Below are 16131 nucleotides of genomic sequence, written 5' to 3'. Positions count from 1 at the left end.
TTGAGACAAGTGGCAGAGAAGAAAAGCGCAGGTGATGCATATAAATTAATAGGTGATTTAATAGCCTGTGGTAGATATAAATTAGTCTGTAATCAAGTCACAAAACAGGTCAGGTAAGCTAAGGCAGATTATGAGAAGTCTCTGACAAAGAATGCAAACAAAAGCAGCAAAGACTTTTTCAGTATCCACGAAAACTGATAATTTCTTTAGGGAAGAGGATGCCAGAAATTTATCAAACTCTAGTGGTAGAGCTGGAAGAGCAATTGCTGAAGCTGAACATAAAAAAAAAAAAAAAAAAAAAAAAAGCACCTGTGGTGGATGAGATCTATCCAATCTTATTAAAAGAGGAAGTAAAGGAGGTAAGCATGACTTTAGCCATAATTGAGAGCATCCTTGGATTCAGTAGGAGTTTTCTATAGACTGGAGACGTGCGAATGTACCTCCAATTCATAAAGGGGGATCAAAAGGTGTCTTGAGTAATTACCTGTTAGCTTAATGTCAGTTCCAGGGGAAATAATCAAGTCACAGGTTAAAGAAGCATGAATTGGGCAGGAATGCAATTATACTGCAGTCACAGCATGGATTTTTAAGAGGCAGTCATGTCTAACCAATTTGATAGGTTACTATGATGTAGTGACCAAGGAACTGTCTGCAAAAATTAATTTTTATATCATATACTTGGATTTCAGGAAGGCTTTTGATACTGTTGCAAAAAGACTGCTTTACAAACTGGAGCAATGTGGCAAGTTACTGCTACAGATGGCGCCTCCGTAGCCAAATGGGCAGGAGCAGCAGTGCGTAGCACACACTTCTTGATTAGACCGGGGTTTGAGCCCGTGATCCCACCAAATACGGAGGATGCAGTAAGGTCAGGGAATGACCACCGCATATCCCTGGAGCAATATGGCCTTAGTTGCTAATGCTCCTAAAAAAAAAAATAAAAATAAATAACTGCTACAGATAAAGGGATGGTTAAGTGGATGAAGACAGTGGTTATCAGTGGGCTGCTCTTTATGGACTAATATTAAATCAGTGGAATTCCCCAGGGTTCACTGCTGTGCCCATTGTTGTTTTCAACATTTATTAATGAAGGTATATATCAGGCTCAATATCAAAGTTTATACAAAGGTTGGCAGGGTTGTTAATGACATTAATCAGGGTGAGCTACTGCAACAAAGATCTAGGAAAATAGGGTCTGTTGGCTGAGAAATAGCAGTTGAAGTTTAACATTGATAAATGCAAGGTACTGCTATGTGTAGCAGTAATCCCAGATTAACTTATCAACTGTGTGGTACTACACTCGGGGTGGTGGAAAATGAAAAAGTCCCAGGGTTATTTTTATTTATTTATTTTTTTATGTGAACCACAAACACGAGAGGTATTAGAACTTATAGTACTTAGTACCGTGCTTGGGTTGGAGGTTGAGAAGACGAAAGAAGATATTTGTTGACATTGGACTGGAACTTCTGTAGATTGTAATTTTCAGGAAATACGTATGAAGGAAGGTTGTTCCAGAAAACGGCAGTTGAACGAATAAATGAGGAAGATGAAAAATTGGTTCTGTGGGTTTGAAGTTGGACAATAGTAGTAGTGGCATGTGATGCAAGAAAGCAAGTGTATGAGCTTATGTAGCATCAGCCAAAAAAAAAAAAAAAAATCACACCATTCCCTCCAAATGCCTGTCCAGTTCCTCCTTAAATTTATTCAACCTATCAACTTCCACAACGACAGATGGAAGTTTGTTCCAGCAATTAACCACCCGCTGGCTAAAGGCAAATTTCCGCACATCTATTCTACATCTGTCTTTTCTTAATTTGAATTTATGCCCCCTTAGGTTCGTAATCTGAACAAGTGGAAGGATCCCATCAGAATTCAGCGTGCTCAACCCATTCAAGGCCTTATACACCTCAATCAGATCACATTGCAGGTGCCTAGTCTCCGGCCACTGCAATTTGCAGAACTTAAGCCTCTCTTGGTAAGAGGATCCCTTCATTCCCCTCACCAATCTTGTTGCCCTTCTCTGTACACGCTCAAGTAAATCTACATCCTTCCTAAAATGAGGCCTCCAGACCTGTACGTAGTACTCAAGGTGTGGCCTGACCATTGCCTTATACAGAGGGACAATCACCTCCTTCTCCCTGCTAGCAAAATTCCTATATATATGATTGACAAAACTCCATGACCTGCCCTGGCAGCCTGCCTGCATTGCTCAGAAAACTTCATATCTGACTGCGCAATTACTCCCAGATCTTTTTCATTTCCTACCACCTTAAGGGTAGTACCACACAGTTGGTACGTTTCTCTGGGGTTACTTCTACCCATATGCAGCAGTAAATGGCTGGTGGCGGCACATGTTCGGACTGTTTTGAAAGAGAGAGCTGGAATTATAGAAGCCAATTCAGAACAGTGCCTCTGTTTCTGCTGCATGCCACAGAAGAGGCATGCAGCAGAAACAGTGCATCTATGAGAAAGCGAGTGGAGAGACTCTGTTAGAGATGAATCATTAATTAACCTAACTGCCCTCTTCTGAATGGAATCAAGAAGCCTGAGAGACGTTTTGGGGGCACCACCCCAGATGTGGGAACAATATTCCATGGCAGGGCAGATTTGCGATTTATACAGAGTGAGCAGCTGTTTGGGAGAAAGTAACACCGAGAGCGAAAGAGAAAACCAAGTTTTTTAGAGGCAGAGGAAGCAATATTTGTAATGTGCTTGTGCCAAGAGAGATTAGAAGTCAGGGTAATCCCCAAAAGAGATATCATTTTGCCTAGAAATCGAAATGTCACTAAAGATAAGCATAGAAGCAGAAGAATCCTTTTTGCGAAATATAAGACAAGACTGAGTTTTAGAAGGGTTGAAATCAACTAAGTTGTCTTTGCCCCACTGGAGAATTACCTGAAGATCGGCATTTAAGGAATTGGTGGCAGATTTTCGAGAAGTTGAAGCTGATTGAGCAGGACAAGGTTTCACAAAATGGAAAGTGGAATGCAATGTGCTATCATTGGCAAAACTATGGATAGGATTTCCAGTCAATGGAAGAAGGTCATTAATATACAAGAGGAAAAGAGTGGGGGGAAGAACTGAATGTTGGGGGACACCAGCATTAGTGGAGAAGTTAGAAGACAGAGAGCTATCTACCATTACCCTCAGTGAGCGATCAGAGAGAAAACTGGATAACCAATTAATAAAAACAGTTGGTAAAACATAAGATGGAAGCTTGTTTAGAAGACCTTTATACCAAACACCATCAAAAGCCTTTGAGATGTCAAGAGCAACTACTTGTGTTTCACCGAACCTTTCCATAGAATTAGTCCATAAATGGGTAACATAAGCCAGAATATCACCAGTGGGATCGACACTGATGGAATCCATACTGGCGATTGTTGATCAGACGGAAGGTTTCTAGGTAGTTTAAGAGTTGGTAGTTAATGGATTTCTCCATTACTTTAGAAAGAGTAGAAGTAATTGCAATGGGACGATAATTGGATAGGAGGGATTTGTCACCCTTTTTAGGAACTGGCTGGATATGAGCAAATTTCCAAGCAGAAGGAAAAATGCCTTTGGAATAAGAAAGTGAAAAAAGGCAGTAAAGAATAGGAGAAAGTTCAGGAGCATTTGGTTTTGAGAACATGTGGAAAATACCATCAGGACCTGGAGCTTTCTTAGCATCAAGATTCATCAAAATCTTTTCTGATATCCTTTTGACGGAAGACCACAGGAGGCATAGAATGGAGCATGTTGGGAATGGTGGGAGGTGTTTTACCAAGATCATCAATACATGAGCTGGAAGAAAAATGGGATGCTAGCAGGTCAGCTTTATCCTTAGCTGAAGTGGCAACAAAACCATCTGGTTTGGACAGAGGTGGGAGCAGAGATGGGCAAAAGTTGCGGCCAGTAGCTTTGGCAAGAGACCTGAATGCTTGGCTACCATTAGGGCCAGAAGCAGGTTTTCTACTCTTAGCCTGTTAAAACTCTAGTTTGGACTGATTAATAACTGCTTTACAATTGTTGCGAGCTTTGGTGTAGGCAAAAATGAAACTGAAGAATTAGAAACAAGCCAATTATGATATGCAACATTCTTCTCTTGAACAGCCTTAGTACGTTTATTGGAAAACCAAGGTTTAGATAAAGGAAGAGATTTTAAAGTGGAGTGTGGGATAAAGGATTCCATTCCTGTAAGAATAATTTCACTGACATGATCTGAGTAAACGTTGACATCAGAACTTTTGAAACAGTAATCCGACCAAGGAAAAGAAGAGAAGTCTCGCAGGTCATCCCATTTTGCATTCTTGTAATGCCAAACAACACGAGGTTAGGAATAGCCATGAGATAAAGGTTCCATTGGAGAAGAGACAATCACCAAGTTGTGATCTGAAGTGCCTAAAGGACCTCTCACTTTGACCGTGTACTTAGAAGGATTGTTTGTGAGAAAAAGATCAAGCGTATTGGCTGTATGATTAGGATTGTCCGGTATTCTTGTAGGTAAATGAACAATCTGTGCTAGGTCATTAGTAATTGCAAAATCCTCAGCATCTCGACCTGCTGGGTCGGTGTGACTAGAAAACAGAAGCCAGCTGGAGTTGTGAACATTTAAAATCACCAAGGAAAATTACCTCACTGTTAGGAAAGTTGGACTGGAGAAAGTCAAGTTGCAAAGAGAGGAAGTCAAAGAGCTCCAAGTGATTAGTGGAGTTGGGAGAACGGTAGAGACAACAGATGAATTTGACACAATAAGGTAGAGAGATTTTAAGCCAGAGAAGATCAAAGAGAGGAGATTCCAAATTGCCAAGTCTCTGACAGGGAATATCAGAACGGACATATGCACAAGTACCACCTTTTGAGGCAAAAGGAATCATACAGCAAATAATTTGAGATAATAATCTGAGATGAGCAGTAGTTGAATCAATCAACAACTGAGATTCTGTCAGAAAAAGTACATGGGATTTGGCAGACTGCAAGTGGAAATGGACATCGTTGAGATTAGAATTGAGACCACGTATATTTGTGAAATGAATTAGGAAGTGCTTGGGAGGTTTAGATCTTTTCGCAGATAAGCTTGCTCTAATTGTGCAGCCAGATATGAAATTCTCTGAGTATTGGAGACATGCTGCCAGAACAGCTCATGGGGTTTTGTCAGTGATATATAGAAACTTTGCTAGCAGGGATAAGGAAGTGATTATCCCTTTGTACAAGGCCATGGTTAGGCTGCATCTCAAGTATATTATACAGGTCTGAGGCCTCACTTTAGGAAGGATGTAGATTTGCTGGAATGGTTGCAGAGAAAGGCAACCAGATTATTGAAGAGAATAAAACACCAACACTGGAAGTTTGCAGTTGTTACATCAAATTTATGGGAAAGATACTGTCACCAGTCTGGTATCCATGAAAACTGATGAAAATGTTGATCTAGTAGGGACATCATTAGAAGTGATTGCTATTTAAGCATTAAAATGGTGGCATCAGCACTCAACACAGACAAAAAAACAGACTAAATTTTAACTGAAAATTTAGGCATGTAAAAAGTGTGTGCCATGATTGTGCCAAAAATTGAAAGAAGATCAAAGAATGAGCAAACTCAAAGTTTGTGAAGATATTTTGGAAAAAAAAATTGAAGATACAGACTTTGAGTACTGTAATTACTTGAGGTGAAAGTCAGTTGTTCCAATACAACCGAGAAACTAAAAGACAGTCAATGCAATAGAAGATAAAACAATCCCCCAGACCAAAAAAAATCAATGCCAAAATAAAAAATGAAACGATGCTTGTTTTCTTTGATATTAAAGGGAATATTATGGCTGAATACATGCCATCAAATCAGACTGTCAGTTAAACATACTACATTGAAATTCTGACAAAGCTGCACAAAAAAATTTTGAAGCAAGAGACTGGAAGGATGGTTTGGATGCTCCATCAAGACAATACTTTAGCACACACTGTTTTCCAGTTTTTGGCCAAAAAACAAATCCCTGTTGTGAACATACATGCTATTTGCCGGACTTAGCCCCTTGTGACTTTTTCTCCTTCCTAAACTGAAAAGGGCATTTAAGGGAACCCATTCTCAGTCCATTGAAGACATTCAGAAAAAGTGTTAAAAGGGCTTTTAGAAGATGACTTCCAGAAAGGTTTCTGTGCATGGAAGGAATGTATGGAATAGTGTGTGCAAGCCCAAGGCAATTATTTTGAAGTTTATAACTAGTAAGGTAAGAAATATTTCATATTTATTTTATTGCAACTGTCTTTTTATTTAATAGCCACATCTTGTGAGCAGCAGTGTGGTATAGTGATAGAGGAAAATGTTGCAAACCTTTACTTGCATTACTTTGAAAAGAACTTAAGTGATAATTTGATTCTTTATTATTTTATTGACAATCTTATTGTCATAAATGAGCCTAACATTCTTGAATGATATGTCAATGTGTTATCTCTTAGTTGGTACTCTGTTGTACAAAGGACGATAATTCTTTTTCAGTTACACAATGCAGTAGAACTCGCAACAAAGTATAATGTAATAGAAAAGTTTTCAATTTTCAAACCATTACTTTTTCTTCAAACTACAAAATTGAAAGAGGTTATCAGTTAGTATTAGTAAACACCAATGAAGGCCCAACATAATGTAGTTTGATTATAAAGAAATGGCCAGTCATGTGATAGCAGTAGTTGGCTACAGGAAATTTTCTACCTCCCTGTAAAGACAAGTAGAAAAGGTTTAGGAAACTAACTTAATTTACTGAATCTTTTCTGCTTGGTTTGCAATATTTTGATTCTTCTGCAATATACTGGGTAGCATTATATCTGACATTTAATGTAATGTATTTCTTAACATGAACTTTATTTGAAGTTTTTAGTTTATAGAAAATTCTTGTATCTGTGTTTCAGCACCAAGGTGGCAACGTACATTATTGATTTAGATTTGCCCCCTCAGCATCGATGGACTCAAGTTGTAACTGACAAAAAGGCTGTGGTAAGAAATTTTTTAAATTTCTTAGTAATTTAAAATGCATTTAAGTTCCAACTAATTTTTTAATGTTTGTGCCATATAGCTCTGACATATTTATGATGTACATTAGAAAAAATTCAAGTAACAAATCTGTAATTAATTTTTCTGTTACATGTTTTATTATTAATTTAATGGAAACAATGAATATATGTGCTAACTTGATGTAATATATAAAAATTACATCATATTAGTGTATATGGGTCAATGACATTAGACAGAGGGTAATCATAAATGACATACTTGAGTGGGGTCAGCATAGCAAGGGAGTCCCACAGAGATCTGTTCTAGGGGCTTCTTGATATACATTTTCTTTAATGACATGGACAGCTTCCTCTTTAATCTTTAAAGTTTTCTAATGACTTCAAGCTTTTAATGACCAGGACACCAAGCTATGCTGTTTCAAAATGACTTTGATTGCAAAAAAATGAAAATGGTAGCCAAACATTTATTTAATGTTATTAAATATAAGATCTTTCACCTGGGGGAGGCGCCTCCGTAGCCAGGTGGGAAGGAGCAGCAGTGCGTAGCACACGCTTCTTGATTAGACCGGGGTTCGAGCCCGTCACCACCAAATATGGAGGATGCGGAAAGGTCAGGGAATGACCACCGCATATCCCGGAGCAATATGGCCTTAGTTGCTAATGCTCCTAAAAACCAAATAACATAACTTCACCTGGGGGGGGAGACAAAAACACAGCAGTACCTATAGACTTGGTGGGGGGAGGGAGTTAAAGGCAATACTAGATGAGAAAAACTTAATGAGTTACAATACAAACAGATGTTTTCCATGTAGTGAGAACAAGCACCAAGGAAGGCACATAGCATCACTGAAATATCAGACCTTTGTAAGTAGGGAAAAGGATGTCATTGTTGCTCTATATAGGAATAAGGTGAGACTACATTTGGAATGTTGTATTCAGTTCTGGAAACCATATCTAAAACAAAAACAAATTTCTAGAGAGGATTCAGAGGAGTGTGTTCAGATTAGCAAGGAGTATTACACATCCTTGTAAAGAATGGTTTAGAAAGTGTGGTCTGAAAAGCTTAGCAACTGGACATTGTTGGTAGGGAGGGTATGGCTGAGGTATATTTAAAGGATCAATAAATGCCAGGTTGAATTATAAATGCAAGTTAAGATTCAACCTGACATTTATTTTATTTTTGTCTTGGACCACTTTACTCCCCCCCCCAGCTTCTACTTGACTCCAGGATTTCTATTCCTGGGGTCAAGTAGAAGTTTTCTAAACATAAGGGGGAATGTAATGTTTCCCCTTATGCTTAGAAGCATTAAACTTCAGTTGCCATATTTTTTGGATCATATCTGCAACCAAATGAAGTCTTTTTTTTTTTTAAGCAGGGCCTGGCTTCAATTGATAACCACCCTTCCTACCTTCAAATCTTTAGCAGATGTTGATGCTTCCCTTGGCTACTCTTGTCAGTATCTATAAAAATAGGAGGGGACCTAACAACAGAACTCTGTGGGATTCAACTTGTTATATCAGTCCAATCTGATGAAGAGTTATCATTAATGATAACTCTGTCTCCTATATTTTAGCTATCCCTCAATCCAGCATGGGATCATATCATTAACTCCAACTTCTAGTTTTTACAACAGCCTTCCATGTGGGATGATATAAAAACTTTAATAAATTATAAATACATAGTATATTCAAAAATTTCCCAGAATTTCACACTGGTATTTAAATGGTTTGTGCTATGGTTTTGTGGAGCATTGACATTGACCTTGGTGCACATGCATGCCGAGTGGAAACTGGCTAGACCACTTCACTTGGGTGTCACAGCTGACTGAAGAATGTCACAATGTGAACAGGGTGCTAACATATTTTTAAACTTGGGAGAAGTGTTACAGAGATGCTGCACGCATTACAGAAAGTTTATGGTGATGATGCACTGAAGAAAATGTAAATTTACGAGTGGTTTAATTGGTTAAAAATGGATAGGAAATGCTGGGAGGTGAACCTTGCAGTGGATGCCCTTTGATGTTACAAAATGCTGAGTCCGAAAATGTCACAAAAGTAAAAACTCATGCAAATTGTTAGGCGAATGACTGTTATTGAGATTTCCCATGAAGATGGACTGGCTGTAAGCTCAGTACACAATCCTGATGCAAGATTTCACTATGCTTTGCATGTGTGTGCCAAGTTTGTTCCATGCTACTGTTGGACAATTAAATGAACTGCAGAAAAGGCATTGCATATGATTTGCTCAAAAAATCGACGCAGAATCCAATCTTCCTAAGAAAAGTGATCACTGGGGATGGCAGTTGGGTGTTGCCTACAATCCGGAGACTAAGGTGGAATCATCTGAATGGCACAAGTGTCCCCATGGCCCAAGAAGTTTCGTGTAACAAAATTCAAAGTCATGTTGATCATGTTTCCCCCCCCCCACAACAAGGGATAGTGTGTCACAAATTTATGTTTAGGTTGGAGAAGAATTGTTGCTGCTTGCTATATTGGAGTTTTGACACATTTGCTTGAGAATGAGAGATGAAGACAACATCAAAATTTGAAGGATGGCTGGAACCTGCATCATGGTAATACACCCAGTCACATGGGATAGCAGCTCTTGGTCGCAAAAAAAAAAAAAAATCGCTGTCATGTAGCAGCCTCTGCTTCCCCAACCTTACACCATCTGACTTCTGGTATGCTCTTTAAATTGAAAATGGAGCTTTGTGGTTGTCATTTCACTATAGTATGTGTGTGCGCGCGCGCGCGCGCACACACACACACACACACACACACACACACAGGAAGGTACATCGAAGTTGATTAGGTGGAATCTATTCACATTATCATTTAAAAATATCCTAAATTTTCATAATCAAAAATTAGGATTTCATCGTCTCTTCCACTTCTTTTTGGAAAATCTGGGTCCTTACCAAAGGTGATTTCACTGAGTTGCACAGGTCGACAAGTATTTTTAATTAAAAAAACATGTGGACTAGACAGACCTTTAGATGCCGATTCCAAATCTGTGCTTTGATTTTCTCTAACATATCTAGTTTTTATAATAAGACAGATTACACAGACATAAACAAGACTGTTTATGCCATTTGCATACTTGTTAAGCTAACCTACATGAATTTAATTATTATCTTTGTTTTTATATTAATATTTATGTAACTGTTGCAGTATATCCTTCTTTCATAATTTAATTATTTGATAGTTGTTTCAGGTAAGATATAATGAATTACTGAAATGTTTCTTTTTTTTTTTATCATGCCTTGAAAGTAAATATCACCCAACAAGTTCTGTTAATGTCTCATTTTCCTAACTAAACTTGGCATTCAATCTTAATGGATATTCAGAATATTTGCCTATTATAGTTTGGCTATCCTATAGGTGACCTTTGTCTTTTGTGTTGATTGGCTTTACAAGTGGTTTTTTCAGGTTAAGTGGATTCCACCTCCACTATGTTTTGGGGAGTTAGTGATAGCCCTAATCAAGAAAAAGTTGTAATCGGCAGCATAAATGGACATGAAGCAAATCCTTATATGGGTACAGTAACTTGTTTAACTTGGGTTACTGTGCTGCAGTTGTTTCAAATAGTATAATTTAACACTTTTATTGTAAATATTAACTTGGTGTTTTATTGTTATTTACTAATAGTTCACTTGTGGGCAGAAGAAATGGGAAAAGATGTAGGTTCTGGTGACTTACTCAGAGTGTGCTGTCCCAGAGGAAGAAAGGCAGTTTAGAAAAGAGATTGAAAAATCGAAACAAGAAAATGAAGCTATTGAGAAGGAAATTATGACTCAAATGAACCTCCTCTTCAAATCAACACACAATGTTGTGGAGCCTATTTTCATACCCTGCTTTGGGGTACAAGAAGAGATGATGAATCCATGTTATTAGATATACCAGAATTGCAGAGTTAGTTAAAGAAAGGCAAGAAATGTTTGATTTCATGAGGAAGGACAGCAACAGAGTAAATAAAGCTGCCTCTAGATTCATAATGAAAACATGTACTACTTTGAGAATGCAGTCCTGTGGTTATGTGACATGCCTAAGATTAAACTAAAGTAGAATAATACAGGAACTCCCCGACTTACGTAATACTCAACTTATGGAAATTCGACTTTACATAAGTCTTTGCCAGCCGGTGCAAACTTAAAAATTTGCAGAAATGTCGTAATCTGAACCCAATAACTTTTTTTTTTTTTTTTTTTGTAATTTGTTCCAAGTCATGGAAGTTGAAAATTTCGCTGTATTACTAAGCCATTTGTCTTTCTAAAATGTCATATTTATAATGGAAATCGCACTACCCTTTCATCGTTATCATACATTCCCGTTGTAAGAATTAATTTTGAAAGTTTTTGTGATATTTTTCTAAATCGCGTTTCTGGAGGTCACGACAAAAAACAATAAAAACAATTTGCCCTTTCCGGTTTATTGGGCTTTTTTGTTAGTGCATCTAATTATAAACGGGTAGTAAACTCTATCTTATTGCATTTGTGATAATACCGATAACTGCAATTGTGTGGGTTTTTATGCTATTATGGTGAAATGTGTTCAACTTCACTGAAATTTTAAGTCGTATAAAAAAACAAATTTTCAGAAACTTCTCTTAATTCCTATTTACGTATTACAATGATGAAGGGAAAGCACACAACAAAAAGTGCAAGTGGTGTTAGTGCCAGAAAACGAAACAAAATTGATTTAGAAATAAAGATGAAAATGATTAAGTACGAAGCAGGACAAAGCTTGTCATCTATTACAAGGGATTTAGGTCTTGCTGCTTCAACAGTGAATACTATTTTAAAGGACAGTGCACATATAAAAGAACATGTCAAAGGATCAATGCACTTAAGATCAACAGTGATCACAAAACAGCATTCAGGTGCTGTATTGAAGATGGAACAGCTGTTAATAATATGGATGGAAAATCAGATTCAGATGCGACTGCCCCTGAGTCTAATGACCATTCAAGCAAAAGCAACAAGAATTTATAAAGATATTAAGGATAAGTACGATGAACCCCAACCCAAGTTTGTGGCAAGCAACAGGTGGTTAAAGTATGCAGTGAAGTCGCCAGTGCCGATTTTGCAGCTGCTGACAAATTTTGTGATATGTCGGAAAAAATTTATTGATGAAGGTAGCTATTCAACACTGCAAATTTTTAACTTTGACGAGACTGCTCTGTATTGGAAAAAAATACTGGATTGAACATATATTGCAAGATTACAAGGTGTCAAAAGATAGGGCCATGCTCTTGCTTGGGGCTAATGCACTGCGAGATTATAGATTAATACCACTGCTTGTGTACCATTCTGGAAATCCTCGTGCATTTAAGAGCATCAATAAAGCCGCCCTACCCATGCATTTCTGATCGAACCAGAGAGTATGGATAACAGTATCTCTCTTTGAGGATTGGTTTAAATGCTGCTTCATTTCCGAGGTTTAAAAATATTGTAAAGACAATGACGTTCCTTTCAAGATTTTGCTTCTATTAGATGCTCCTGGACATCCTACTCATCTAAATGATTTCAATTTGAATGCGAGAGTCATAGTAGCCAAACATGATTTCACTCATCCAACCCATGGATCAGGGTATTATTTCGAATTTAAAAGCATACTATTTACACACAACGTGCTCAGGCATTGTTTGCAGTAGACGATGAGAAAATCAGGGTATTATTTCGAATTTAAAAGCATACTATTTACACACAACGTGCTCAGGCATTGTTTGCAGTAGACGATGAGAAAAATTTACGTTAAGAGACTTTTGGAAATCTTACAATATTTACTACACCATCTTAAACATTAATAAAGCCTGAGCGGAAATTACTAAAAGTTGTTTAAATGGTGTATGGAAGAAAACATGCCCACAGCACGTAAAAGGCTTCAAAGGATTTAAAAAAGAAGAATTATATGAAGAGGTTACAGATAAGATTGTAAAGGTTGCAGAGCTACTTCAGTTGGAGGTTGATGCCAAAGATGTGGAGGAGTTAATAGAGGATTAAGAGAAAGAATTATCTAATGAAGAACTTATCGACTTGCAGGCAGCGATAGTGAAAGAAGAAAATGCTAACGAAGCTCAAGATGAACCACATGAGGAGCCGAGATGCTTCATCACCAGAGAGATGGCAATGGCATTTCGTGAAATTGCATCGGCAATGGCGAGGTTTGAGAAAATGGATCCTGACGGTGAACAATTCTTAAAAGTTAACAGAGGGGTGAATGATATGCTTACTTGCTACAAAGAAATCTACGATGAAAAGAAAAAAGCCGCTGTACAGTCATCCATTAATATGTTCTTTTGTAAGGTTGAGCGGCCGGCCCCTTCTAATTCTCCACAGCCCTCAACCTCCATAATGGCATACTTATCAGATGAAGACGTCAATTTTTGCAACGATGCTCGAGAGGTAAAACTTGCTGACGTTATTCCTGTCTCCTCTTTTTGTAATTTTATAATTTTGAAATTTTTTTTTAAATTGCACACTTTTGTAATTTTTCCTGCGCACGAGATAAAAAATTGAATAAATACAATAAATAATAATATTTACATGTCCGTCGAGCATTTCTTTTTTGATTCAATCAATCAGCGAGCACAGTTGCGAGTGCTGAACAAGCATGGAGGAAATTCCCGACTTAAGTAGTATTCCACTACTTCACTATGCAACCCTTACATAAGTCGGGGAGTTCCTGTATGGGAGAGGGCCAATCCAAATAACTGAAAGTATCATATGCTGAAGTGGTAAAGGAGAGACAGAAGGTGGAGAATAATGAAACTTTGTTAATAAGGTCAGAAGGTAAGAGATATGAAAATAGCACTGAACTGAAGGAATTTCTTTTAAAGACCCTTTAGCCCGAGTTAATATCTGTGAAAGTGGAAATCTTGAAGAGAATTAGAGAATCTGGTGTAGTCTTGGAATTGGCTGCAAAGGGTGATATGGAAAAGGTACAAAGGTGTGAGAAATAAGAGCTGAATTGAAAGTTATTCCAGAGAAGACTGACCCAATTGTGAACTTGATTGTGTATGAAGTGGATAGAGAAGTAGTGGAATTGGAGTTTATATATGATGTATGACATAAAAATTTAAAGGAGAGGACTACTATAAACAGGCAATTAAAAGCAGGAGAAAGAATTCAGTGAAAAGAGGAAACCTTAATTGGATTCTATTGGAAGAGGTAGAATAAGGAGAATACTTATGGAGAACAAGAGTGTATATAGGATGGTCCTTATATATAATAATCGACATCTATCTAGTGACTCTGTTTTAAATGTTATGGATATGGACACATTACTAAAGTGTACAGAAAGAGAGATTTGTAGGCACCGGGCTCCAACATGTATGACTTTAAAGATTGTCTAATAAGAAGTGAAACCCCAAAATGTGCTAATTGTGGAAGAAAGTGGACTAAAATATGACAGATCACAAATGTCTGGAATATCAAAAAGATAGAGATCTTTAAAAAGAGAATAAATTGTGGAAAGGGCAATAGGACTTTAAGGCGAAGAGAACAAATAAAAGTGGTAAAGCTGAACAATAACAATCAATAAAATATTTATTTACTAAATAAAGTGTAAAAATGGTAAAAAATTTTTTGGCTATAACACACTGCTTATAACGTGGGTTATTTAAGTTGTTGACTGACACCTGCATCATATTGAGGTTACACTGTATTTGACAACAAATATTTTATTTACTAATGTTTTATGAGTATACAGACTAGAGAACATAAAGTATTAAAGGTTATATCATTCCCTTTACATTCTACTAATACACAATGCTGTTATGGACTTATAACCCTTCCCTGTCTCTTCCATCATGCAGTATGACTGATGTCTTTTGAGGTTATGATGAATATCATGGCGAGACACAAACTTCCTTACATTTCGAGGGCACAGCTCTAAAATGGTGTTCGCAGGCTGGCCGCTAGTTAGTACACCCGACTGAATCTATTGGTAACTCTCTAGGAGGCTTCCAGATCAGCTAGTATATAATCTTGCTACCTCTACTCTGCCAGATAGTGACTGGAGGAAGGCAGAGTAGTGTGTGTGTGTGCAGGGGGCATTGTCGAGGCCACATTATATCAAGGATCTGGGTATATTCTTACCACGTGTACGCCATATCCAAAAATTTCATTACTTCATACAGCATGTCCCCCTCCCCACCCACTTTTTCATGTTATTGAATACACCATGAATTGTCAAACTAATAGAGTAAGCTTATCTGCAAAAAAATCATCTAAACCTCCCAAATACTTCTTAATACATTTCACAAATATATGTGGTCTCAGTTCTAATCTCAGTGATGTCCATTTCCACTTGCAGTCTGCCAAACCCCATCTATTTTTTTCTGATAAAATCTCAGTTATTGATTGATTCAACCACTGCTCATCTCGGTTGCCCAAATTATTCAGTGTATGATTCCTTTCGTCTCAAAAGTGGCACTTGTGCATATGTCCTTTCTGATATTCCCTGTCAGAGACCTGGTAATTTGGAATCTTCTCTGTTCGACCTTCTCTGCCTTAAAATCTCCAGTCCAACTTTCCTAACAGTGAGGTAATTTTCCTTGGTGATTTTAATGTTCACAACTCCAGCTGGTTTCCGTTCTCTAGTCACACAGACCCTGCTGGTTGAGATGCAATTACTAATGACCTGACGCATATTGTTCATTTACCTACCAGAATACCGGACAATCCTAACCACACAGCCATATTTTTCTCACAAACAACCCTTCTAAGTGCACGGTTGAAGTGGTCCCTTAGGCACCTCAGATCACAACTTGGTGATTGTCTCTTCTCCAGTAGTCTTTATCTCATGGCTATTCCCAACCTTGTGTTGTTTGGCATTACAAGAATGCAAAATGGGATGACATACGAGATTTCTTTTCCTTGGTCAGATTACTGTTTCAAAATTTCTGATGTCAACATTTATTCAGATCATGTCAGTGAAGTTATCCTTGTAAGAATGGAATCCTTTATTCCACACTCCACTTTAAAATCTCGTCCTTTATCTAAACCTTGGTTTTCCAATAAATGTGCTAAGGCTGTTCAAGAGACGAATGTTGCATATCGTAATTGGCTTGTTTCTAATTATTCGGTTTCATTTTCTGCTAACACCAAAGCTCGCAACAATTGTAAAGCAGTTATTAATCAGTCCAAACTA

At 37.6% G+C, this 16131-nt stretch overlaps 1 protein-coding gene across 3 annotated transcripts in view; it reads left to right on the top strand.

The window, feature by feature from the left end:
• The window catches only part of LOC150090911 (acid ceramidase-like), a 243837-nt gene that overhangs the window by 13936 nt on the left and 213770 nt on the right, over positions 1-16131 (top strand). For all 3 annotated transcript variants that reach the window (XM_090380629.1, XM_090380624.1, XM_090380616.1), the window contains exon 3: positions 6877-6961. In XM_090380629.1, the coding sequence (XP_090236755.1) occupies positions 6877-6961 (85 nt within the window). The remainder of the gene's footprint in view (positions 1-6876; positions 6962-16131) is intronic.

This window comes from Mastigoproctus giganteus, chromosome 1, assembly GCF_048544385.1.
Source record: "Mastigoproctus giganteus isolate SK-2022 chromosome 1, ASM4854438v1, whole genome shotgun sequence".
Taxonomy (NCBI): domain Eukaryota; kingdom Metazoa; phylum Arthropoda; class Arachnida; order Uropygi; family Thelyphonidae; genus Mastigoproctus; species Mastigoproctus giganteus.
Note: the sequence above shows the minus strand (reverse complement) of the source record. Positions and strands in the feature narration are given on the sequence as shown.